A 26050-nucleotide genomic window follows, 5' to 3' on the forward strand; every position below is an offset into this window, starting at 1 on the left:
GACATAACCAGATGCTGGGTTTCTTTTAAAATACATTTACAAAGATGAAAGCTTTTCGTTAGTTTTAGTTAGTTTTGGATGTACGCGATACAGTTTCAGGCAGTTCTAGTTTAAAATAAAACTCTCGTTTTTATTTCAGTTAATTAAAATGTTAGAAACATTTCAGAATTCATTTCCCTGCTTTTGTCAGAAGTCACATCATCAATAAATACAAAAGAACCAGATCCAAGACAGCCATACATGCTCACGCCTTGACACTACCACCACCATGTTTCACTGCTTAGGATCATGAGCAGTTCCGTTTCATACTCTTCTCAGGGTATATACAGAACTTCCTGAGATGAATCTACTACCTTTTTTAATACCTTCGAAAAAAAATTACTATCAGCACGACTTGCATGAGCTGCAACTGCAGTGGCTTAAAAGTAATATATTTTCAAATGGAATAACATAATGCAGATAACACATTTAAGTAAAGCAGAAGGATTAATCAAGGTGTCACAGTGGGCCTTTGTCCATAGCTTTTAATCAATGTAATTTATGTCATCAATGTCAATAGCTGCTCTTCTAAGAACAGTTCAGTACGTTTATGGTTGTTTCTCCACTGAGCCTATAACAGCGCGGCACGATCACAAACCATTCTTGGCCCGGTATTCTTGGCACAGTTAGACAACCGTGCTGAGCTGTGCTGATAAATTCGGTGTGTCAGGGCTCGAAAATAACTTTTTTTACTTGGTAGCACCGGTGTTCCCAACTTAAAATATTTAGGAGCACCAGAAAAAATGTAGGAGCACCCATCAAAAATTAATGAGCACCACCGCAAACTGTATATTAAGCGGTTTATTGTACTTGAAAACAACATCAACTAGGAATAACAAAAACCAGAAACAACTATCTAATGAATGCTGTGATGACATTGATATTTGTGCAAAACAAAGGTCTAATAATTATAGAATATTAATGATGAAGATGATGACAATAATACTAACAATGAATTACATTTCTCATTATCATGCTGTCTTGAATGTGCTTGAATGTGAGTTATCTGCTATAAAAAGTCTGACTATTACTTAATGAAAAATACATTCATGGTTTGCATCAAACAAAAATGAAGAATTGTAGTAAGAAACATTTATTTTGCACTATTGTTTTTATATGCATGTCAATTTAACAAATACTATTTCTGCTACAAAACAAATATATATATATATATATATATATATATATATATATATATATATATATATATATATATATATATAAAGAGAAAGAGAGAGAGAGAGAGAGAGAGAGAGAGAGAGAGAGGGAGAGAGAAAGAGAGAGAGAGAGAGAGAGAGAGAGAGAGAGAGAGCAATAAACAGATTGTGATTGATGGGCAGCTTCTAATTAAAAAATTCACTTAAACAAGAAATGACACTGCTAAATAGCTTAATGATGCAAGAGTTTAATAAGTAACGAGGCATTTAAAAGAATACATCTACTTTTGAAACAAATCAATTTTACCCAAGATTAATAATTAACTGATTTCTGAACAGGACAAGCTGGCACTCATGTATTTCTTTAAGAAAAAAAAAACAAGACTTAAACATGCCTTTTAAACACCATATCACATATGTAATAATAAAATCTGAGACATTATATTGTGAGTGAATACATTCATTTTGAATTCACAACCAAATTTAATTTATTAATTCATAATCATATTCACTGTTTTTTGGGATGTAAGCAGTCCGGCGAAGAAAACAAAATTCATCCTGTTGGGGAAAAAACAAAGGATGTTAGGATAAATATAATATCTATTAATTAAAGACTTGAGCCTTAGACATTACTTACAGCAATTAGCAAGCTTCTTCCAGTCTGGAGAGACATCAGCATTTACCAGCGCACACGCTGACACATAATTATTGAAGGCATTGCAGAAAGCCTTCTGACTGCCTTCATTAAGACACATTTGGAAAAGGCAGTCAGCAGCGAAACGCCTCTTTGATATAATGTCATGGCATTGGGCAAATGGGCCGGTTACATTCTCTATCAAACCACAGTAGCTTTGTCCGCTATAGAGCAGCTTCTTTTCATCCGAGCAAGGGGGAAAGTGCCAGCAGTTGCTGTTGGTTTCAGGGACACTCCAAGACGTCGCCCATTCTGTGATGTCAGTTATTCTGTTACCATTGGGTGTGATATAATCATCGTCCAGTTTGTTACTGTAGGTTCCACACATTCCAACTACATTATTATAGTAGCTACTGGACAATGTCACCATAATGGTATCTGCCCAATTAAACATGACCTCCAAGCCAAAATCTGTTTGAAGAACTCCTACATTGCGTGACAGAATTATGCTGATGCCTTCAGTATTTAAGATCACTGGAAGATGTGAAACTACGCCATCAACCTGAATAGGATAAAAAGAAAGCAGACATGATTAGAATATTTCCAGAGTATGCAACAGGGCAGCAAACACTAAACCTGGAGGGCTATCATCATGGATATTTAAGCTCTAACTATTACAGGACCACATTGGTAAACGTTAACTAACTAGCATACAATTTGGATTGGCACTATGGTTTTGTTCTGGGGAAGAATTCCCCACCCATTCGTGCAACATTGCATGGGTAAGAGTTGAGGTGCAGCCTCATGTGGACCTTGCCGAAGCAAAGAGGGATGTTAAATCCAACCTCAAGAATATTTATTCAGGGTTGATTACAAACACTTTACAAATGATCAAAATCAGCTCTCCAAGCTAAATCTGTTGTTTTCATCCAATGTCATGCTGGTTCTGTCAAGTAGCTGATGGCAGGTTTGCCAAACACCAATACAAGGAATGACAATTGAGAACCAATAAGATCTGTTCTACTGGTACAAAGTGTTCTCTAATATTTAAGATAGTCTTTTGCAATGTGATATAACAGCAGGAGATCCAACAAAATAACCCAATGTGAACATACCTAAAACAACTAGTAATGTTTCAAACTAATCTCAAAAATCAGTACTGAGGCAAATCCAAAAGTATTCAATTGATCATTGAAAATGCACTTTCATGATAATTTTTGTAACCTTTCCAAGTAATTAATTTGCCTTTTGTTTTTATTTGCCATCAGATTACCTTTTACAATGTTGTTGCAGTAGAGCACGGGTGGCCAACCCTGTTCCTGGAGAGCCACCTTCCTGCAGATTTCAGTTGCTACCCATATCAAACACACCTGAACCAATTAATTAGGATCTGAACACCACGTGATAATTACAGGCAGGTGTGTTTGATATGGGTTGCAACTGAAATCTGCAGGAAGGTGGCTTTCCAGGAACAGGGTTGGCCACCCTTGTAGTAGAGCTGGAACTTAAGTTTGCCCTGCAGGGTGGGGTTTGTTATCTCTGGTGTACAACATTAGTTCAATGGAACACTGATATGTTTTAATATTGACTTGAGGGATGGTCACATGTTGGATTTGTCTGTTCTGTACTTACTGTCACATGATTGCGGCTGCCTTGGATGAAAGTGATGTCATGTCCTCTGACCGTAATGGTGGCTGACTTGACAAAAGAGCCGCGGGTGCCTTTGGTGAACTCATTTTTATTGATGATGCTGAATGGTGTAAGTGTTTGGTCTTTTCCTGAAGTTTTAACTAAAGTATATGTGCAAGTTCCCTGAAAGGAGAAGTGGTTTCCATCAAAGGTTTTGTAATGAGGATCTCCCTTGGCAATGCAAGAGGCTTTTGACTTTGCGATGCAGAGTGCCTTGTTATCCTTCACAGTGCAGTACTCTTGTTCTCGACACTGTTGCTTACTGCAAGGATCTGGAAGAGAGATGAACATCATTGAAACCTACTCAGGTCTAATTTAGAAAATGGTAAATGACTTACAATGTTTATTGTGAAATAATTTAAAATGTTCATTAAAGATATACTTACCTTTCTTGTAGCATCCGGTGATGCCTTCTATATTATCACAGATCTGATCAGCATCACATTTCAAGGGTTCACAGGTGAATAATCCAGCTTTGCAGAGGCATGTCTCCTCACACTCTCCCCGAACGACTGTCTCATCAGACTGCAGAACAAAGGAGAGACAAGAAACTGAACATCACCTGGTGGCTTGTGGGATAGTTTATGTTGCAAGAGAAAAAATAGTTCTTACCTTGTAAAACCTTCCACCTACTTGACAGCCACAGTCCTGGAAAGCCTTGCATTCACCTCCATCAAACAAGAAGCCATCATCACATTGACATCCCTCCTGGCATGGTGGACATTTCTGTGAGTTTGTCAGGCTAGCACAAGTTGAAGAACAGGTGTCTGTACAAAGCTCATAGTGACTGTTTGCCAAACACATGATTGCTGAAAAAAAATATAAGGTTGTTTTTATTGACCAGCTATTGGCTATACAGTAAAATTTTGTTTGATACAATTCCATTTTGAACTGTATCCTCTTCAACTGAATGCCAAGGGTGTATTTGCTAACACGCAACCACTTACGACAGAAGGTTATGTTCCTCCAAACAATGATTGATATCCCAATCGCTTGACAGCTGGCAACGTAGTTTTGTATGTGGCGACAATGAGCTGTCTTGTCTGTTGCTTGTGCCACATCTTTGACACAATCATCAAAATATTTCTGTGGTGGAATTTTATCATAACAACTAGAAAACGGTCCCTTCTCTGTGATTAACAAGCTGCAAGCGATCTCTGCTGTGGTCTGTTTGTCTTTGTCAGGCTTTAAACAGTTAGCTCCACAGCCTGTTTGGCACATCATTTTATCTGATGGCGAAACCCAGGCTTCAGCAAAGTATTCCACAGAAGATGTCTGAATACCATCAGGTAGGAGAAAATCATCTGCACTGTTTCCATTGTAGTTTCCACAGAGACCTCTGACTGCATTTTTAAAAGTGGATGGGATCTCAATTCTGGCCACGGAGACTGTATCATATGTCAGTTTCAATCCAAAGTCTGTTTCCACAACAATGTTAATACCACTCTGATAGACTTGTATAAGTCCTTCACCCACAGTGACAGGAAGATTGGTTTTAACTTTGTCAACCTGTAAAAAAGGTTGACAAAACACTTTGTAGTCAGTGAATCTTGATCTCTTAAAACAATGATCAGTAACTAAAACATTACCTGAACCTCCCAGATGTGGCCGGGCAGCAAAGTAATTGTGGATTGCTGTAACTGTATTTCAACTTTTCGAGTGAAGACCATCTCAGAGGACTGTTGTTTTATTAAGACACTGAAAGAGCTCTTTACATCCTGAATCTGAACTGCTTCAACCAACCTATACTCACAGTCTCCTTGAACACTGAAGGACTTTCCATCAAATGACTGATAAAGCCCAAATCCTGACACTGAACAAACTGCTTTGCCATCTGGGAAACAGCCCTGTACTCCATTCAGGATCTGGCACTTTTCATTGGGTTTGCAGGTGAACCCATCATCACACTGAACTTTTCCATTTTCTTTGCAGGTGCATCTCTGGAGACACTTGTCTTGAGGGAAGAACACTTGGCCCAACTGATAGTACTGGCCCTTGTAAGTACAGCCACATTGCTGTGCAGCCACACACTCACCATCGCTAAGGACAAAGCCCTTGTCACATGTGCAGCCTTCAGCACAGAGTGTGCCTTTACAACTCTTGGGCTCTGTAAGACCACTGCAGGTCTGTGGACATCCCGCTGCACAAACCTCATAGTGGCTGTGTGCCTTACAGGTTGTAGCTGTGGAGAGACCATATTAAAGAATATTGTTAATGAATAGTAAAAAAACATCTTATAAACTTAATGAGTAGTTTAAGATATTTGAATTAAGCAATAAATAAATTAATACTAACGGCAAAAGCTGTCAGTTCTCCAGGACTCCACGGTACCAAGTGCATGTTGGCAAGCAGCTGTGTATGCAGTAAGAGCACTACAGAGGGCTGTTGAATGGCCACCGTACATGCACATATCATACACACAATCCTCATAAAACAGATTTGGATTCACTTTACTGTGGCAGCCTTTAAAAGGTCCCTGTTTGTCAGTGATCTTGCTGCAAGGTTTTGTAAAAGTGTCTTTATTTCTCTCTGCAACATCACATGAAGCACATGCTTTTCCCTGACATGCATCTGAACATCCAGGATCATCCTTGACTTTCCAGCTGGTTCCGAAAATGGATGCCGTTGCAGCAAGAGTGTTGTTAGGAGTAAGAAACTCGTCATTGATATTGTCGTTCCAGTTGCCGCAAAGCCCTCCCAACACACCGTAATAAGTGCTGGGGAGAGTCAATGCTACGTGGCTGTCCCAATTGAATTTCAAGGTCAGACCAAAGTCAGTTTTTATCATACCAAAATACCCACTGTAGAATATTGAGAGTCGACCATCTTCCAGTTCAAATGGCAATTTCACAAACAGATCGTTGACCTTTAAAACAAATTCACTTCATTAATGGACAAACCCATGTTTTTGTAGATGAGTGTGCAGTAACATTTATCTCAGTTTGTGCATGCAGTAATTTACTATACAGAGTATAAAAGACTTTTCAATGAACTGACCTTCACTTTGCCTGGGCTTTCCTTACTTAAGACAATTGTGTATCCATAAACTGTTAATGATACACTCTTAGTGTAAGCAACTGCCAAGTTCCTTCCTCTGTTCTCATTCTTGACCAATACTTCAAAGGGTATCAGTGTCAGGTCAGCTGTGTTCAGTAGTTTGGACAAATAATATGTGCAGGTTCCTTGGAAGTCGAATGCCTTGCCATCAAATGTGCGGAAGTGTGGATCTCCTGCACCCTGGCAGGTACTATATGACAATGGGTAACAATCTTTCACTCCATTCCGAACTCCACACACCAGGGAATTCAAACACTTTGCAGGTGCACATTCAACATTTCCTGTTTGGGAGTTACACACACATTTCTCTGTGCATTGTTTTTCACCCCAAAATGTCTGACCAGGAAGATAATATTGGCCTTTGTAAGCGCAGCCACACTGTTTCACAGGTATGCACTCATCACCACTGCGAACAAAACCCGCATTGCACTGGCAGCCCTCCACACATGGCAGTGCACACTTTTCTGGACCATCTCGATTAGCACAAGTGGGAGCACAGGCTGTGCCACAGGCCTCATAGTGCATGTTGACTGGACAGTATGTTTCTTGAAGGATTTAACAACAAAAAGAAACAAAATGAAAAGACTTGCACAAAAACATATATTTATCTCTTTTGGTATAGTTCTAAATCTAAATACTTTTGCTGTAACATCCAACGGCACCCTCTTTTTTGTCACAAATCTCCTCTTTTTTACATTCCATGGGTACACAGGTGAACACTCCAGCTGTGCAGGTGCATGTCTCTTTACACTCTCCCAGAACAACTGCTTCACCAGACTGCAGAACAGATTAATGAAAACCAAAAAACATTAAAACTGAGGATTAAAAAATGTCACTGCTTCCTCAAGTAAAAAAAAAAGAACATGAAATTAAGAGATGGGATAGCTTCTCACCTTGTAAAATGTTCCATCTACATGACATCCACAATCCTGCAAAGCCTTACATTCACCTCCATCAAACAAGAAACCATCGTCACACTGACAACCTTCCTGACACAACGGGCATCTCTGTGACTTTGTCAGGCTTGCACAGGTAGATGAACAGGTGTCGGTACAGAGTTCATAGTGGCTGTTTTTAAAACATGTCAGTGCTGGAAGAAAACAAAGCAATTTTAACAAAATGATTTGGGTTCAGTTTAAAGTAGAATGTTTACTTTTCCAAAACTCCATCAGCAGACCTAAGTAGGGGCATATAGAGAAGCTTGAAGAGAATTGTTAATAAACCTGAAGGATGCGACAACTTACGACAGAAGGTTGTGTTCCTCCAAACAATGATTGATATCCCAATCGCTTGACAGCTGGCAACGTAGTTTTGTATGTGGCGACAATGAGCTGCCTTGTCTGTTGCTTGTGCCACATCTTTGACACAATCATCAAAATATTTCTGTGGTGGAATTTTATCATAACAACTAGAAAACGGTCCCTTCTCTGTGATTAACAAGCTGCAAACGGTCTCTGCTGTGGTCTGTTTGTCTTTGTCAGGCTTTAAACAGTTAGCTCCACAGCCTGTTTGGCACATCATTTTATCTGATGCTGAAACCCAGGCTTCAACAAAATCTACCTCAGAAGATGCCTGAATACCACCTGGTAGGAGAAAATCATCTGCACTGTTTCCATTGTAGTTTCCACAGAGACCTCTGACTGCATTTTTAAAAGTGGATGGGATCTCAATTCTGGCCACGGAGACTGTATCATATGTCAGTTTCAATCCAAAGTCTGTTTCCACAACAATGTTAATACCACTCTGATAGACTTGTATAAGTCCTTCACCCACAGTGACAGGAAGATTGGTTTTAACTTTGTCAACCTGTAAAAAAGGTTGACAAAACACTTTGTAGTCAGTGAATCTTGATCTCTTAAAACAATGATCAGTAACTAAAACATTACCTGAACCTCCCAGATGTGGCCGGGCAGCAAAGTAATTGTGGATTGCTGTAACTGTATTTCAACTTTTCGAGTGAAGACCATCTCAGAGGACTGTTGTTTTATTAAGACACTGAAAGAGCTCTTTACATCCTGAATCTGAACTGCTTCAACCAACCTATACTCACAGTCTCCTTGAACACTGAAGGACTTTCCATCAAATGACTGATAAAGCCCAAATCCTGACACTGAACAAACTGCTTTGCCATCTGGGAAACAGCCCTGTACTCCATTCAGGATCTGGCACTTTTCATTGGGTTTGCAGGTGAACCCATCATCACACTGAACTTTTCCATTTTCTTTGCAGGTGCATCTCTGGAGACACTTGTCTTGAGGGAAGAACACTTGGCCTAACTGATAATACTGGCCCTTGTAAGTACAGCCACATTGCTGTGCAGCCACACACTCACCATCGCTAAGGACAAAGCCCTTGTCACATGTGCAGCCTTCAGCACAGAGAGTGCCTTTACAACTCTTGGGCTCTGTAAGACCACTGCAGGTCTGTGGACATCCCGCTGCACAAACCTCATAGTGGCTGTGTGCCTTACAGGTTGTAGCTGTGGAGAGACCATATTAAAGAATATTGTTAATGAAAAGTAAAAAAACATCTTATAAACTTAATGAGTAGTTTAAGATATTTGAATTGAGCAATAAATAAATTAATACTAACGGCAAAAGCTGTCAGTTCTCCAGGACTCCACGGTACCAAGTGCATGTTGGCAAGCAGCTGTGTATGCAGTAAGAGCACTACAGAGGGCTGTTGAATGGCCACCGTACATGCACATATCATACACACAATCCTCATAAAACTGATTTGGATTCACTTTACTGTGGCAGCCTTTAAATGGTCCCTGTTTGTCAGTGATCTTGCTGCAAGGTTTTGTAAAAGTGTCTTTATTTCTCTCTGCAACATCACATTTAGGACATGCTTTTCCCTGACATGCATCTGAACATCCAGGATCATCCTGGACTTTCCAGCTGGTTCCGAAAATGGATGCCGTTGCAGCAAGAGTGTTGTTAGGAGTAAGAAACTCGTCATTGATATTGTCGTTCCAGTTGCCGCAAAGCCCTCCCAACACACCGTAATAAGTGCTGGGGAGAGTCAATGCTACGTGGCTGTCCCAATTGAATTTCAAGGTCAGACCAAAGTCAGTTTTTATCATGCCAAAATACCCACTGTAGAATATTGAGAGTCGACCATCTTCCAGTTCAAATGGCAATTTCACAAACAGATCGTTGACCTTTAAAACAAATTCACTTCATTAATGGACAAACCCATGTTTTTGTAGATGAGTGTGCAGTAACATTTATCTCAGTTTGTGCATGCAGTAATTTACTATACAGAGTATAAAAGACTTTTCAATGAACTGACCTTCACTTTGCCTGGGCTTTCCTTACTTAAGACAATTGTGTATCCATAAACTGTTAATGATACACTCTTAGTGTAAGCAACTGCCAAGTTCCTTCCTCTGTTCTCATTCTTGACCAATACTTCAAAGGGTATCAGTGTCGGGTCAGCTGTGTTCAGTAGTTTGGACAAATAATATGTGCAGGTTCCTTGGAAGTCGAATGCCTTGCCATCAAATGTGCGGAAGTGTGGATCTCCTGCACCCTGGCAGGTACTATATGACAATGGGTAACAATCTTTCACTCCATTCCGTACTCCACACACCAGGGAATTCATACACTTTGCAGGTGCACATTCAACATTTCCTGTTTGAGAGTTGCACACACATTTCTCTGTGCATTGTTTTTCACCCCAAAATGTCTGACCAGGGAGATAATATTGGCCTTTGTAAGCGCAGCCACACTGTTTCACAGGTATGCACTCATCGCCACTGCGAACAAAACCCGCATTGCACTGGCAGCCCTCCACACATGGCAGTGCACACTTTTCTGGACCATCTCGATTAGCACAAGTGGGAGCACAGGCTGTGCCACAGGCCTCATAGTGCATGTTGACTGGACAGTATGTTTCTTGAAGGATTTAACAACAAAAAGAAACAAAATGAAAAGACTTGCACAAAAACACATATTTATCTCTTTTGGTATAGTTCTAAATCTAAATACTTTTGCTGTAACATCCAACGGCACCCTCTTTTATGTCACAAATCTCCTCTTTTTTACATTCCATGGGTACACAGGTGAACACTCCAGCTGTGCAGGTGCATGTCTCTTTACACTCTCCCAGAACAACTGCTTCACCAGACTGCAGAACAGATTAATGAAAACCAAAAAACATTAAAACTGAGGATTAAAAAATGTCACTGCTTCCTCAAGTAAAAAAAAAAGAACATGAAATTAAGAGACGGGATAGCTTCTCACCTTGTAAAATGTTCCATCTACATGACAGCCACAATCCTGCAAAGCCTTACATTCACCTCCATCAAACAAGAAACCATCGTCACACTGACAACCTTCCTGACACAACGGGCATCTCTGTGACTTTGTCAGGCTTGCACAGGTAGATGAACAGGTGTCGGTACAGAGTTCATAGTGGCTGTTTTTAAAACATGTCAGTGCTGGAAGAAAACAAAGCAATTTTAACAAAATGATTTGGGTTCAGTTTAAAGTAGAATGTTTACTTTTCCAAAACTCCATCAGCAGACCTAAGTAGGGGCATATAGAGAAGCTTGAAGAGAATTATTAATAAACCTGAAGGATGCGACAACTTACGACAGAAGGTTGTGTTCCTCCAAATGTTGATTGATATCCCAATCGCTTGACAGCTGGCAACGTAGTTTTGTATGTGGCGACAATGAGCTGTCTTGTCTGTTGCTTGTGCCACATCTTTGACACAATCATCAAAATATTTCTGTGGTGGAATTTTATCATAACAACTAGAAAACGGTCCCTTCTCTGTGATTAACAAGCTGCAAACGGTCTCTGCTGTGGTCTGTTTGTCTTTGTCAGGCTTTAAACAGTTAGCTCCACAGCCTGTTTGGCACATCATTTTATCTGATGCTGAAACCCAGGCTTCAACAAAATCTACCTCAGAAGATGCCTGAATACCACCTGGAAGGAGAAAATCATCTGCACTGTTTCCATTGTAGTTTCCACAGAGACCTCTGACTGCATTTTTAAAAGTGGACGGGATCTCAATTCTGGCCACGGAGACTGTATCATATGTCAGTTTCAATCCAAATTCTGTTTCCACAACAATGTTAATACCGCTCTGATAGACTTGTATAAGTCCTTCACCCACAGTGACAGGAAGATTGGTTTTAACTTTGTCAACCTGTAAAAAAGATTGACAAAACACTTTGTAGTCAGTGAATCTTGATCTCTTAAAACAATGATCAGTAACTAAAACATTACCTGAACCTCCCAGATGTGGCCGGGCAGCAAAGTAATTGTAGATTGCTGTAACTGTATTTCAACTTTTCGAGTGAAGATCATCTCAGAGGACTGTTGTTTTATTAAGACACTGAAAGAGCTCTTTACATCCTGAATCTGAACTGCTTCAACCAACCTGTACTCACAGTCTCCTTGAACACTGAAGGACTTTCCATCAAATGACTGATAAAGCCCAAATCCTGACACTGAACAAACTGCTTTGCCATCTGGGAAACAGCCCTGTACTCCATTCAGGATCTGGCACTTTTCATTGGGTTTGCAGGTGAACCCATCATCACACTGAACTTTTCCATTCTCTTTGCAGGTGCATCTCTGGAGACACTTGTCTTGAGGGAAGAACACTTGGCCTAACTGATAGTACTGGCCCTTGTAAGTACAGCCACATTGCTGTGCAGCCACACACTCACCATCGCTAAGGACAAAGCCCTTGTCACATGTGCAGCCTTCAGCACAGAGTGTGCCTTTACAACTCTTGGGCTCTGTAAGACCACTGCAGGTTTGTGGACATCCCGCTGCACAAACCTCATATTGGCTGTGTGCCTTACAGGTTGTAGCTGTGGAGAGACCATATTAAAGAATATTGTTAATGAATAGTAAAAAAACATCTTATAAACTTTATGAGTAGTTTAAGATATTTGAATTGAGCAATAAATAAATTAATACTAACGGCAAAAGCTGTCAGTTCTCCAGGACTCCACGGCACCAAGCGCATGTTGGCAAGCAGCTGTGTATGCAGTAAGAGCACTACAGAGGGCTGTTGAATGGCCACCGTACATACACATATCATACACACAGTCCTCATAAAACTGATTTGGATTCACTTTACTGTGGCAGCCTTTAAAAGGTCCCTGTTTGTCAATGATCTTGCTGCAAGGCTTTGTAAAAGTGTCTTTATTTCTCTCTGCAACATCACATGAAGCACATGCTTTTCCCTGACATGCATCTGAACATCCAGGATCATCATTGACTTTCCAGCTGGTTCCGAAAATGGATGCCGTTGCAGCAAGAGTGTTGTTAGGAGTAAGAAACTCGTCATTGATATTGTCGTTCCAGTTGCCGCAAAGCCCTCCCAACACACCGTAATAAGTGCTGGGGAGAGTCAATGCTACGTGGCTGTCCCAATTGAATTTCAAGGTCAGACCAAAGTCAGTTTTTATCATGCCAAAATACCCACTGTAGAATATTGAGAGTCGACCATCTTCCAGTTCAAATGGCAATTTCACAAACAGATCGTTGACCTTTAAAACAAATTCACTTCATTAATGGACAAACCCATGTTTTTGTAGATGAGTGTGCAGTAACATTTATCTCAGTTTGTGCATGCAGAATTTACTATACAGAGTATAAAAGTCTTTTCAATGAACTGACCTTCACTTTGCCTGGGCTTTCCTTACTTAAGACATATGTGTATCCATAAACTGTTAATGATACACTCTTAGTGTAAGCAACTGCCAAGTTCCTTCCTCTGTTCTCATTCTTGACCAATACTTCAAAGGGTATCAGTGTCGGGTCAGCTGTGTTCAGTAGTTTGGACAAATAATATGTGCAGGTTCCTTGGAAGTCGAATGCCTTGCCATCAAATGTGCGGAAGTGTGGATCTCCTGCACCCTGGCAGGTACTATATGACAATGGGTAACAATCTTTCACTCCATTCCGTACTCCACACACCAGGGAATTCATACACTTTGCAGGTGCACATTCAACATTTCCTGTTTGGGAGTTGCACACACATTTCTCTGTGCATTGTTTTTCACCCCAAAATGTCTGACCAGGGAGATAATATCGACCTTTGTAAGCGCAGCCACACTGTTTCACAGGTATGCACTCATCGCCACTGCGAACAAAACCCGCATTGCACTGGCAGCCCTCCACACATGGCAGTGCACACTCTGCTGGATTTCGATCAGCACAAGTGGGAGCACAGGCTGTGCCGCAGGCCTCATAGTGCATGTTGACTGGACAGTATATTGCTTGAATGATTAAACAACAAAAAGAAAGAAAATTGAGATAACTTGCATACAAATTTATCTTTTGATTTTAAGGTCTATTTATTAAAAATCTAAGTACTTTTGCTGTAGCATCCAATAGCACCATTTTTTACGCCACATATCTCCTCCTCTTTACATTCCATGGGTACACAGGTGAACACTCCAGCTGTGCAGGTGCATGTCTCTTCACACTCTCCCAGAATAACTGCCTCACCAGACTGCAGAATAGGTAATTAACATCAATAATAAAATTAACAATTAAAAATGAAATTTTGTTTAAAAAGAACATAAAATAAAGAGACGGGATAGCTTCTCACCTTGTAAAATGTTCCATCTACATGACATCCACAATTCTGCAAAGCCTTACATTCACCTCCATCAAACAAGAAACCATCGTCACACTGACAACCTTCCTGACACAACGGGCATCTCTGTGACTTTGTCAGGCTTGCACAGGTAGATGAACAGGTGTCGGTACAGAGTTCATAGTGGCTGTTTTTAGAACATGTCAGTGCTGGAAGAAAACAAAGCAATTTTAACAAAATGATTTGGGTTCAGTTTAAAGTAGAATGTTTACTTTTCCAAAACTCCATCAGCAGACCTAAGTAGGGGCATATAGAGAAGCTTGAAGAGAATTATTAATAAACCTGAAGGATGCGACAACTTACGACAGAAGGTTGTGTTCCTCCAAATGTTGATTGATATCCCAATCGTTTGACAGCTGGCAACGTAGTTTTGTATGTGGCGACAATGAGCTGTCTTGTCTGTTGCTTGTGCCACATCTTTGACACAATCATCAAAATATTTCTGTGGTGGAATTTTATCATAACAACTAGAAAACGGTCCCTTCTCTGTGATTAACAAGCTGCAAGCGGTCTCTGCTGTGGTCTGTTTGTCTTTGTCAGGCTTTAAACAGTTAGCTCCACAGCCTGTTTGGCACATCATTTTATCTGATGCTGAAACCCAGGCTTCAACAAAATCTACCTCAGAAGATGCCTGAATACCACCTGGTAGGAGAAAATCATCTGCACTGTTTCCATTGTAGTTTCCACAGAGACCTCTGACTGCATTTTTAAAAGTGGATGGGATCTCAATTCTGGCCACGGAGACTGTATCATATGTCAGTTTCAATCCAAAGTCTGTTTCCACAACAATGTTAATACCGCTCTGATAGACTTGTATAAGTCCTTCACCCACAGTGACAGGAAGATTGGTTTTAACTTTGTCAACCTGCAAATATAACACCAACAAAACGCTTTAGGTAACCGTAATAAAGGTCTAAAAACTTCTTTGTGTGTTTCAGTAACTAGAACATTACCTGAACCTCCCAGATGTGGCCGGGCAGCAAAGTAATTGTGGATTCTTCTATTTGTAATTCAACTCTTCGAGTGAAGACCATCTCAGAGGACTGTTGTTTTATTAAGACACTAAAAAAGCTCAAGTCATCATCGCTGTCCAGAGCTGTTTCAACCAATCTGTACTCACAGTCTCCTTGAACGCTAAAGGACCTTCCATCAAATGATTGATAGAACCCAAATCCTGATACTGAACAAACTGCTTTGCCATCTGGGAAACAGCCCTGTACTCCATTCAGGACTTGGCACTTTTCGTTGGGTTTGCAGGTGAACCCATCATCACACTGAACTTTTCCATTTTCTTTGCAGGTGCATCTCTGGAGACACTTGTCTTGAGGGAAGAACACTTGGCCCATTTTATAGTAAAGGCCCTCGTATGAACAGCCACACTGTTCCATAGATACACAGACACCATCGCTCAGGACAAAGCCCTCATCACATATACAGCTTTCAACGCAAGAAGTCCCCACACAGGCCTTAGGTTCTGTGAGGCCGTGGCAGGTCTGTGAACACCCTGCTGCACAAACCACATAGTGACTGTTGTCCATACAAGATGCAGCTGTGGAAAATCAATGTTATAAGTGTCATTAATTTTTTCATCAACTTTGGCAAAATCTAAAAGACAAAGTGGAAGGAATACTAACGGCAAAAGCTGTCAGTTCTCCAGGACTCCACGGCACCAAGCGCATGTTGGCAAGCAGCTGTGTATGCAGTAAGAGCACTACAGAGGGCTGTTGAATGGCCACCGTACATGCACATATCATACACACAGTCCTCATAAAACTGATTTGGATTCACTTTACTGTGGCAGCCTTTAAAAGGTCCCTGTTTGTCAGTGATCTTGCTGCAAGGCTTTGTAAAAGTGTCTTTATTTCTCTCTGCAACATCACATTTAGGACATGCTTTTCCCTGACATGCATCTGAACATCCAGGATCATCCTGGACTTTCCAGCTGGTTCCAAAAATTGATGCAGTTGCAGCAAGGGTTTTGTCAGGAGTAAGAAAATCATCATTGATATTGTCGTTCCAGTTGCCGCAAAGCCCTCCCACGACACCGTAGTAAGTGCTGGGGAGAGTCAATGCTACGTGGCTGTCCCAATTGAATTTCATAGTCAAATCAAAGTCAGTTTTCACAACACCAAAATACCCGCTGCGGAATATTGAGAAGAGACCATCCTTTTGCTCAAATGGCAAATTCACAAACAGATTGTTGACCTTTAGGACAAAAAATGTTTTTCGAAGTATTGTTAGTCAGTGTATAATTGACATTTCATGCCTACATGCAGTCAATCATATTAATGTGCATTAGACTTATTGAATGTACTGACCTTCACTGTGAATGGGTCATCCTTACTTAAGACAATAGTGTAGTTATAAACTTTTAAGGACACAGTCTTAGTGTAAGCAACTGCCAAGTTCCTTCCTCTGTTCTCATTCTTGACCAATACTTCAAAGGGTATCAGTGTCGGGTCAGCTGTGTTCAGTAGTTTGGACAAATAATATGTGCAGGTTCCTTGGAAGTCAAATGCCTTGCCATCAAATGTGCGGAAGTGTGGATCTCCTGCAGCCTGGCAGGTACTATATGACAATGGGTAACAATCTTTCACTCCATTCCGTGTGTCACACATCTGAGACTTCTTGCACTTTGTTGGTGTGCATTCAACATTTCCAGTTTGAGAGTTGCACACACATTTCTCTGTGCATTTTGCATCACTCCAAAAAGACTGCTCAGCAAGATAATATCGGCCTTTGTATGTGCAGCCACACTTATTCATAGGTACACATTCAGCTCCACTCCGGACAAAACCTGTATTACAGTGACAGCCCTCCACACATGGCAGTGTACATTTGTCTGGGGCACTACGATCAGCACAAGATGCAGCACAGGCTGTGCCACAGAATTCATAATGCATGTTGACTGGACAGCTCAGTGCTTGGAGGAGAAGAATGCAAATAATTATTATACGGCACAAACATTGTCTCTTCAAATGCCAGCATAAAGGCAAAAACAATTCAAGTAAACGAAATAAATGTATGCTTATATTTAAAAATAAACAATATTGATTGTATTAAATATATGTGTACACTTACGACAGTTCGCAAGTGTCCTCCAGTTTCCAGTGATCTTAATTCCAGCTGACATACAAGCATCAACGTAGCTTTGAATGTTGTTGCAGAGGAAGTTTCTGATCCCATTGTTAATGCAGACATCATATACACAATTATCTACATACATGCGCGGATCCACAGTGTTGTGGCACAAAACAAATGGCCCATCGGATTTGGCTATGACACCACAGTTTGACTCTTTTTTGTACTCTTCCTGAAGACTTACAGTGCAACTTGGGCATTGTCCATTACAGTCATCATTGCAAAACAGATCATTATCTGGAACCTTCCAGGTTTTTGCAAAGTCAATGATACTGGAGAGTGTGTTGCCTTTAGGATCGATATATTCATCTCGTCTGTCACCATTATAGTTTCCACAAAGACCACCTACAGTCTGGAAATAGCTACTTGGAGCGGTGATGTACAACATCATATTCCAGTCATATTTCACCTCTAAGCCAAAATCTGTCGATATTATAACATTCAGCCCTCTCTGATTCACCTTTATTTTTCCACCATCTATACTCAAAGGCAGGTAAGTGTTTTCACCATCAAACTAGACAGAGAAACAAGAATACAGAGTCCAAAAAAAGAGATTTAGTTATCATTCACACTGATTATAAATCTATCAAGAAACTAGAAGTGCTTTTCATTCATTTTTACCTCTACTACTCCTTTCTGGCTGCCAACCACAATTGTGTGAGTGTACACAAGCACAGAAACCGACCTCACATACGCCACCCGTGTGCTTCCCCGGTGATTATTCTTCGTCAAGATACTGAAGGGTATGAGGCCTTTTTGAGTCTTTGTACTGTTGACCATGACATATGTGCAAGTTCCCTGAAAGTCAAATAGTTTCCCATCAAAGGTTTTGAAATGGGGATCGCCAACTGCATGGCAGGTAGCAGTGGAAGTGGCAACACAGACACCCTTCCTGCACTCCTCCTGCTGACGACACTTCATTGTCTCACAGGGGTCTGGTGGAGGGGGCGTTGTTGTTATGGCTTAGAAAACACAGGAAAGTTTATTTGTTTAACATTTCAATCAGTTACAATTCATAGGTTATTTCTGACTGATTGCCTAAACCAAGAATGTTCAAATGACTCACCAGTGTTACACACTCCTGTTGTGGCATATCCATGCCTTATTTTTCCACCAAAAGCATAAGCAGCCATGAGCGAATCACCAGAAATGGTGATGGGACCTCTCTGCGAACCAATTGACTTGGTAGCCCATACAAACTTATTGTTTGCAGGGAATGTTTTCCACTTCATTGAGCCACTAATAGTTGAGGCTGATGCAGCTTCGGCAACAACAACAAGCGTGTTATCATAGTAATCTTGAGAGTAAATGGTCCATGACTTTGACATTTCAGAAGTGGGTATGACATTGGTTAGAAACTCGTCATTCGGAAAATTGCTACTGAAATACATTACCATGACATTTTTGCTGCTTTGAATGATCTTAGAATTTTTGCTCAAATCAATGGGTAAAACTTCTCCAGAATTTAACTTTCTTTTTTTGGGGAACCAAATACGACTATCGAAAATGGACACAATAGTGTTGTCCTCTGGGGCAACCACGAAAGCTGTGTCTATGCTTAAGGACTGATGCATAGCAGGAAGCAGATATTCATTAGAGAGAAATTCAACTGGGATCAGCTGCTCATAGACATGCTCACAGGTGCCTATGATCATGGAGCACTCGTGTCCTGCCAGGACAGCCACTGGAGACACAGATGTGATTTTTGTTCCCGACAACGTTTTTTCACTGCGAAGTTGATAAACTTGATAGGGAGCTAAAGAGACTGTTTTTCTGGAGGTTCCAATTCCAAAAATGGAATCAAGCAAAGTTTTTTTTGAGCTGAAAGTCATCTCGATTTTGTTCATGTAATTGCCATTGACTATGGTGACCAGCTTTTGATATCTAGGTGGACCCGTGTCTGGAGTAAAAGCTACATAACTCCTGCCAAGCTGACTTATGGGGAAAATCACACTGCTGTCTCCTGTGTAATCTTTTAAGTTGGACGACACGACTGAGATGTCAGCAGTTGAAGAGATGTACACTGTTTTGCTGGAGACTTCTTCATCGTTAATTTCAGCATTTGAAGGGAGGACAATTTTTTTGGTCTCACCTCGTCCTATGTCAAATTTCTGACTGTAACTCAGTGCCTTTATCTCAACTTTCACAGTTGCTGGAGAGGAGTGTGCTGTTATGGTGAGGCTCAGACTGGCTTGTCCATACTCATAATTTGTCATGAAAGCTGTGATGAATTCACGCCCTATAGGACATCCGCTGACAGCTGAGGTAAGACAGAAACACTACTGTTACTGGCATTTAAAACACACAGACACACACACAGACACACAGACACACACACACACACACACATCTATCTATCTCTCTATCTGGATATATGTGTGTGTGTGTGTGTGTATATATATATATATATATATATATATATATATATATATATATATATATATACAGTTGAAGTCAGAACTATTAGCCCACTTTTGATTTGTTTTTCTTTTTTAAATATTTCCCTAATGGTGTTTGACAGAGCAAGGAAATTTTCACAGTATGTCTGATTATGTTTTTTCTTCTAGAAAAAGTCTTATTTGTTTAATTCGGCTAGAATAAAAACAGTTTTGAATTTTTAAAAAATCTATTTTTGGGACAAAATTATTAGCCCCTTTAAGCTATTTTTTTTCCCGATAGTGTACAGAACAAACCATCGTTATACAATAACTTGCCTAATTACCCTAACCTGCCTAGTTAAGCTAATTAATCTAGTTAAGCCTTTAAATGTCACTTTAAGCTTTATAGAAGTGTCTTGAAAAATATCAAGTAAAATATTATTTACTGTCATCATGGCAAAGATAAAATAAATCGGTTATTAGAAATAGGTAAACTGTGATTACAGATAAACAGTTTAAATTTAGCAAACATTATTAGTAGTAATTACTACTTAACATAGCAATTGTAATGATAATGCCAAAGGTTTACAAAGTAATAAAAACTACGCTTGAATGAAGGTACAAATACAGAGTGGAAAAAGCACAAGTAAAAATAGTCTGGCCAAAAACACATTTTGTAGTAATATGGTTCTGTACACTTGCCTAAAAATCTTTGTATTTATCTGAAGTAAAAAAGTTAAAAACATTTTGACAGCATGAAGGTGAGTGAACAATGAGATTTTTTTTATAGTAGAGTATCCCTAAACAGCAAGACTATTTCATTATTTGTGATTGTGTCATGATTTGTGGTCAATTCATTTATTAAGAAAATAGTTATATAGATTAAAATTGATGGCAGCCAATTCATTTTGTAATTATGACTGCACTTATCTACTGCTGTGAAAGGAATAAATCACCCAAAACTAAAAGAATTCACTATTTATTCCCCCTCGAGTGAAAGTTCCTTTTTCTGTTAAACACCAAACAAAAATTTTGATGTAAGCTGAAAACTTGTGACCTCTGACTTTCATAGTAAGAAAAACACAAATACAATTAAAATCAATGGTTGCCTGTTTCCAACATAAAAAATATTTATTGTGTACGAATGAAAATGAAGCTCAAACAGGTTTGGGAAAAGTGAAGGATGAATAAATGATGGCATGGTTTTCGGTTTTGAGTAAACTTTCACTTTTAGAAACATAATATTGACACTCAAAGCAATCCTGTTAAATACTTATGTTAAATATTAATTGGTTTTAATAATCTTTACTGATTTGCACTTAGTGTTCTGTCATTAAGCACAGACATGGACAACTATATATCAAAAAGGACAAAAATAATGAGCTACCTCAGTGTGTTATTGGTTTATTTCATACAAACTTCAGAAATGTATGTTATAAACATAAACTGAAATGTCACTTCCGAGGGCTTCCAGTAAAATGTCATCCTATACAAAAATCACATCATTTAAGATCTGATTTCTTTAAAAATCATCACTGCCTGATTGAGATACGATATAAAGTGTGTATCAAACCGAACAAGAAGCACTGCGCCAGCGACGGCGCCAGCGTTTAAATGGTCTTTCATCTCTTTTTACGCTTTAACAACCAAATGGTGCTTAAGTCTATTTAACTTACAACATCGATACTGTAAAAGGAACCTTATGAAATTTAAAATAGTCATATTAAGCTTTCACCGCAAGTTCATTATTGGCTGAAATACACTAGCTGTGCATAAACATTTAAAGAAGTTGAACTAAAATTGCTTTAAGTAAAAGAAAAAAAAAAAACCACTGCTCTCTCTACCGAAATGTACTTAAGTAAAAGTACCCTTTTCTTCAGTTGAATTTGTACTTGTGTAAAGCATGAATCCCCCAGAGTAAGTACTTCAACAAAATAAAATAACTCCAGTATTTTGCATCCCTTAATGTAGCATTATCAAAATATTAAGAGAAAAAAAACTTTTTATTAAGTGTTTAAAAACCATGTAACACCAATATAATTGATCTTACCAGCCACTGCTAAAACTGCCAGGCAGAAAAGAAAACACGGTCTCTCCATGACTGTAAAATAATTTTTTGACCCAAGTTATTTTATCAGTAAATTAAGTTTTCCAATGTATAGCTTATATGTAATTCCCAAGAAAGAGGAAAGACTTACCTGGAGGTAAGGTGTTAACAAAACATTTTAAACGAAGGTAGGGCTTATATAGTGTTGCTGGTAACACACACAAAAAAAGTACATTGCTGAAACAGGAACTAATTTTAAAGGTACATAAAATGTGTGTGAAGTTACGGTAATATACATATACTGTAAACAATGTTCTGCATCACAGCTTTAGCAAACATGCCACTGCTGACAGAAAGACAGAAATAATGTTATTAAATACAATATTTGTGAGCTTATAAAACAAATATGTTTAAAGGAGGGAATGATTCAGATGGGTTGGAGAGTGTGTGAATATGGATCAAAATGAACACACCACTGTGTACATTGCCCGGCTGTATAACCAGCAAACTAAACTGTGTGTTCACTAAATACACTGTGCATCTATGAGACATATGAGCAGTCATCAGGAAACTTTTGCAACTTCACGCTCATATGAGCCTCCACAGTTGATTAAGAAATGATGGGTGATTGTGCAATAAATATATTTATATATGTGTGTAACTAATGTGGGTTTAGCATTAAATTCTACAATCATTGTCAGTGACTGTGTTTACCATGACACATCATTCACACAGAAATAAAGCACATGACTTAGGGTGAAATATGTTTGCCCAACTGTCCTGTTGAAATTCATTGTATGAACAACATGACAGTACAAACAGCAACTTGTGTACTTTAATTATTTTGTTTGCCTGACATATTTGTCCAGATTCTGTCGAGTTGACATTGTCCACTGTGCTTTTTCATGTTTGAAACTAAGTTAATCCTCCACTTGAAGACACACTTCTCAGGTAGGACTTTTCCTCATGCACTGCAGTGGAACTGACCTAACGGTTGATCTTTCCTCCAGGGCTTTCTAATATGATGATAGCTAGGTCCCCTGTACCACTTTAAAAATTTACATGGGTGGTCGTCCCAATCAGTAGTTGAACTGTCGGTTTTTCTTTTAGCATATATACATTATAAACTAAGCCTGAACATTACTAAGGTTGGCATAAATATTTAGTAACTTCTGATATTGATGTGTGTTTGTGGCATACTCTGACTCAATATCTAGTCATGTGGCATTTATGCTATTTACCTTTTCCAGCAGATCAACAGTCCTCACTTGCATTTAAGATAAGTTGACTCAGATTTTTATTTATGCTGACAGCTGCCCTGATCTTTAATAAAACATGTTCTGCAATAAGAGATCTTCCTGCCTCTATTTTCCAGGCTAACAACCAATTTTACCCCATATATTTGAGGAGGAAATTCATTTCCAATCTTTTAATACCTTTGGAAGATAAATTCAGTTTCTAAACTGGCAAATCACAATTGATTTTTAAATCACCATCGAATCACCAAATCACCATTGAAGAGGTAATTTAAAAACCATGAAAATAGATCATTAAGGAGGTGTCTGCCATCTTCTGTGATCAGACTGAGTTTGTAGGAGGTTTTCTCAGTCCACTACAGTAGGTCTTTCAGTCTTTCATATTGAAAGCTTTTGCTGATGAGATTGGGGTGAAACCTTTAACAGATGATCCATTTGGACTCAAGGTGCTCATTTGTAGGAGACAAAAAATATTTGTAAAACCATATGACTTGTCTAACCCCATTACTTTGTTCGTTATTTCGCCACAACTAAAAAAGTGTTATTTTGTGCCCCGCTCTTCCCTACCTTTAGAATTCATTACAATAGAAACCCCTCCTAAATGACAGCTATATGAAGAAAAAAAAATGTTTGTGCCATCAATCAAACTCCAGGAGGGCCACAGCTCTGCAAAGTTTAGGTCCAACCCTGCTTCAATACACTTACCTGGAGGTTTCAAACAAGCCTAAAGGACTCAATTAGTTTGATCAGCTGTGTTTAATTAGGGTTGGACCTAAACTGTGCAGACCTGCGGCTCTCCAGGAACTGAGTTTGACACCTCTGGCTTAAAACAATCTCGTAAAACAAAACAAAAAAATGGGAAAGATTTTCTCCATTAAAAATATACTAACACATCTACGTAACGTTGTGTATAAAATCTGTGTAACACTTTATTTTGATGGTAAATTTGAGTAATAGTAGACTGTCTGCTTAATATCTGTTGATACTGCTCCTTCAACAGTCATTTAACTGACTATAAGAAACTTTTCAAGTACGTCAACACACTAACCCTAACCTAACAGTCTACTTATAATCTAATAAGAATTAGTTGGCATGTAGATGCAATGTAACCTGAATGTAACCTGAATTCAACAAATGGACCATCAAAATAAAGTGTGACCAATATCTGCAACATCTACTTAAGCCATCCTTCAGTAAAGTTCACAAAGACTATCCTACTTTACATATAGTTCATAATTTTATTTTAATTTACTCAATTTTGCACTTATCCAACACACCTCAGCAACACCATTTAAATATTTTCAAGTGAGATTGATATAGGTCTACATATAGAGTATAGGCTAAAATACATAGAACACAGCCTATAGATCTATGAAACAGATGTGTTTAAGACATAATCTATTATGTGAAAAGTACAAATGCGTAAGGGACATTCTACCAGTAATGTACATTTTTACTTATTAAAAAATGTTAGGGGGTCTGACCTTTAAGCTTGTCGTCCTCAAAAAAATCATAAAAAAACAAACATGATGCAAATGTGACAGGACTGAGCGAAACATGGGACAATTGTCGGTTTATTTGTATTATTTATTTGTAGAATTTGATGTTTTTTTTTTTATCAATTGAAGTGAACGATCACAACTTAAACTTGCTCTTTCTAAAGTTTTGTCCCCTAAATAACAGTTTTTAGCATAATGAAAATATTAATGCTGTAGGTTCAGTTGGGCTTAGCACAAGGACAATCACAGGGATTATACATTTTTAAAGTGTTTTTATCAAAGAACAAAAATCTGAGAACCAAATAAATGAAACATTCGTTCACAGAACAACTTACAGAAATCAACCATCGGTCTATTTCAGATTTTATTTGTTTATTTATTTTTTGGCATGAAATACTTTTTATTCACCGTAAGGACAGATAATTTAGCTACGTTTCTGGTAGATTGTCCCACAATGTAAAACCAACAGTTTGTTCATTCATGCATGTTAACGTCAAACTGAACCAGTCAAATCTGACAGTTTAGTGTTGTGGCAACTAAATGTATTTGACATCCATTAACAAACTTTATTTCGTTTTACCTGATATTTATATAAGCTGCTCGTTACAGCACTCCCTATGCCCTACATTAAACTAGTTAAATATCACTTGTAGCCTACTGTACTTCCACATGACACACTGGGCTACTGTAGTTAAAACAGTCTTGATCGCTCTCTACAGCACGTAAAATTAAACTTTAGTTTGTGCATGTGCGGGTCTTAGAATTACGTTAGCTTGCCAGATTCTAAGGGAGCCCATCTCCACTGAGAAGATTAAAATACAGGTACAACTGCACAAGGTTTGCATTAAGTAACAATGGCGTCACCTCAGCAATTAGTGATACAGAGACGCAGAGGGGCCGTTTTTCTGGTGTATGTGGAGTGCACGTACTAGACAGCAATATAGTTTTCTGAGGAAATACTGTATGTTTTTGCCACATGTATGCCTCCTTGGTGTCAGACGCAAAAACTAGGTGATCATTCAGACATTAGCGCCCTCTAGGGTCAAAGAAAAAGTCGTGTAATGTCAAGCATACATATAGGAATTATCAGCCCTTAGTAAATTATAATACACCTGTATATTTCATTACCCAGGCCCAATATATATGTTTAATGGAAAGATTTTTTTAAACACATTTCTAAAAATAATAGTTTCAATATTTTTTTTAATCTTTGCCATGATACATAATGTTTTTCCAAGATGCTACTATTCAAATTAAAGTGCAATTTAAAGGCTTAACTAGGTTAATTAGCAAGTTATTGTCTAACGATGGTTTATTTATTCTGTAGACAATCGAAACTAAATATTGCTTAAGAGAGGTAATAATATTGACTTAATTTTTTTTTTTTTTTAAACTGCTTTTATTCTAGCCAAAATAAAAAAAAAGACTTTCGCCTGAAGAAATGTTTGCTCTGTTAAACATCATATTGAAAATATTGAAAAAAAATGTACAGGAGGGCGAATAATTTTGGCTTCAACTGTA

At 38.8% G+C, this 26050-nt stretch overlaps 1 protein-coding gene across 1 annotated transcript; it reads right to left on the bottom strand.

Moving 5' to 3' along the window:
* Window positions 1-1426: 1426 nt before the first annotated feature.
* On the bottom strand, window positions 1427-21944 carry si:dkey-65b12.6. Its single transcript, XM_017356285.4, has 31 exons — window positions 21778-21944; window positions 18416-19609; window positions 17971-18311; window positions 17290-17863; window positions 16527-17131; window positions 15843-16413; window positions 15162-15757; window positions 14512-15073; window positions 14161-14357; window positions 13923-14061; window positions 13224-13825; window positions 12523-13093; window positions 11817-12409; window positions 11175-11736; window positions 10824-11020; window positions 10569-10707; window positions 9871-10475; window positions 9169-9739; window positions 8463-9055; window positions 7821-8382; window positions 7470-7666; window positions 7215-7353; window positions 6517-7121; window positions 5815-6385; window positions 5109-5701; window positions 4467-5028; window positions 4132-4328; window positions 3906-4044; window positions 3463-3791; window positions 1834-2392; window positions 1427-1754 (listed from the first exon to the last, which is right to left on the bottom strand). Coding segments are annotated over exons 1-31 (13716 nt in total). The 5' UTR covers window positions 21827-21944; the 3' UTR covers window positions 1427-1752.
* Between the last annotated feature and the right edge of the window lie 4106 nt (window positions 21945-26050).

The sequence above is a fragment of the Danio rerio genome, chromosome 5 (genome assembly GCF_049306965.1).
Source record: "Danio rerio strain Tuebingen ecotype United States chromosome 5, GRCz12tu, whole genome shotgun sequence".
In the NCBI taxonomy this organism is placed as follows: Eukaryota; Metazoa; Chordata; class Actinopteri; order Cypriniformes; family Danionidae; genus Danio; species Danio rerio.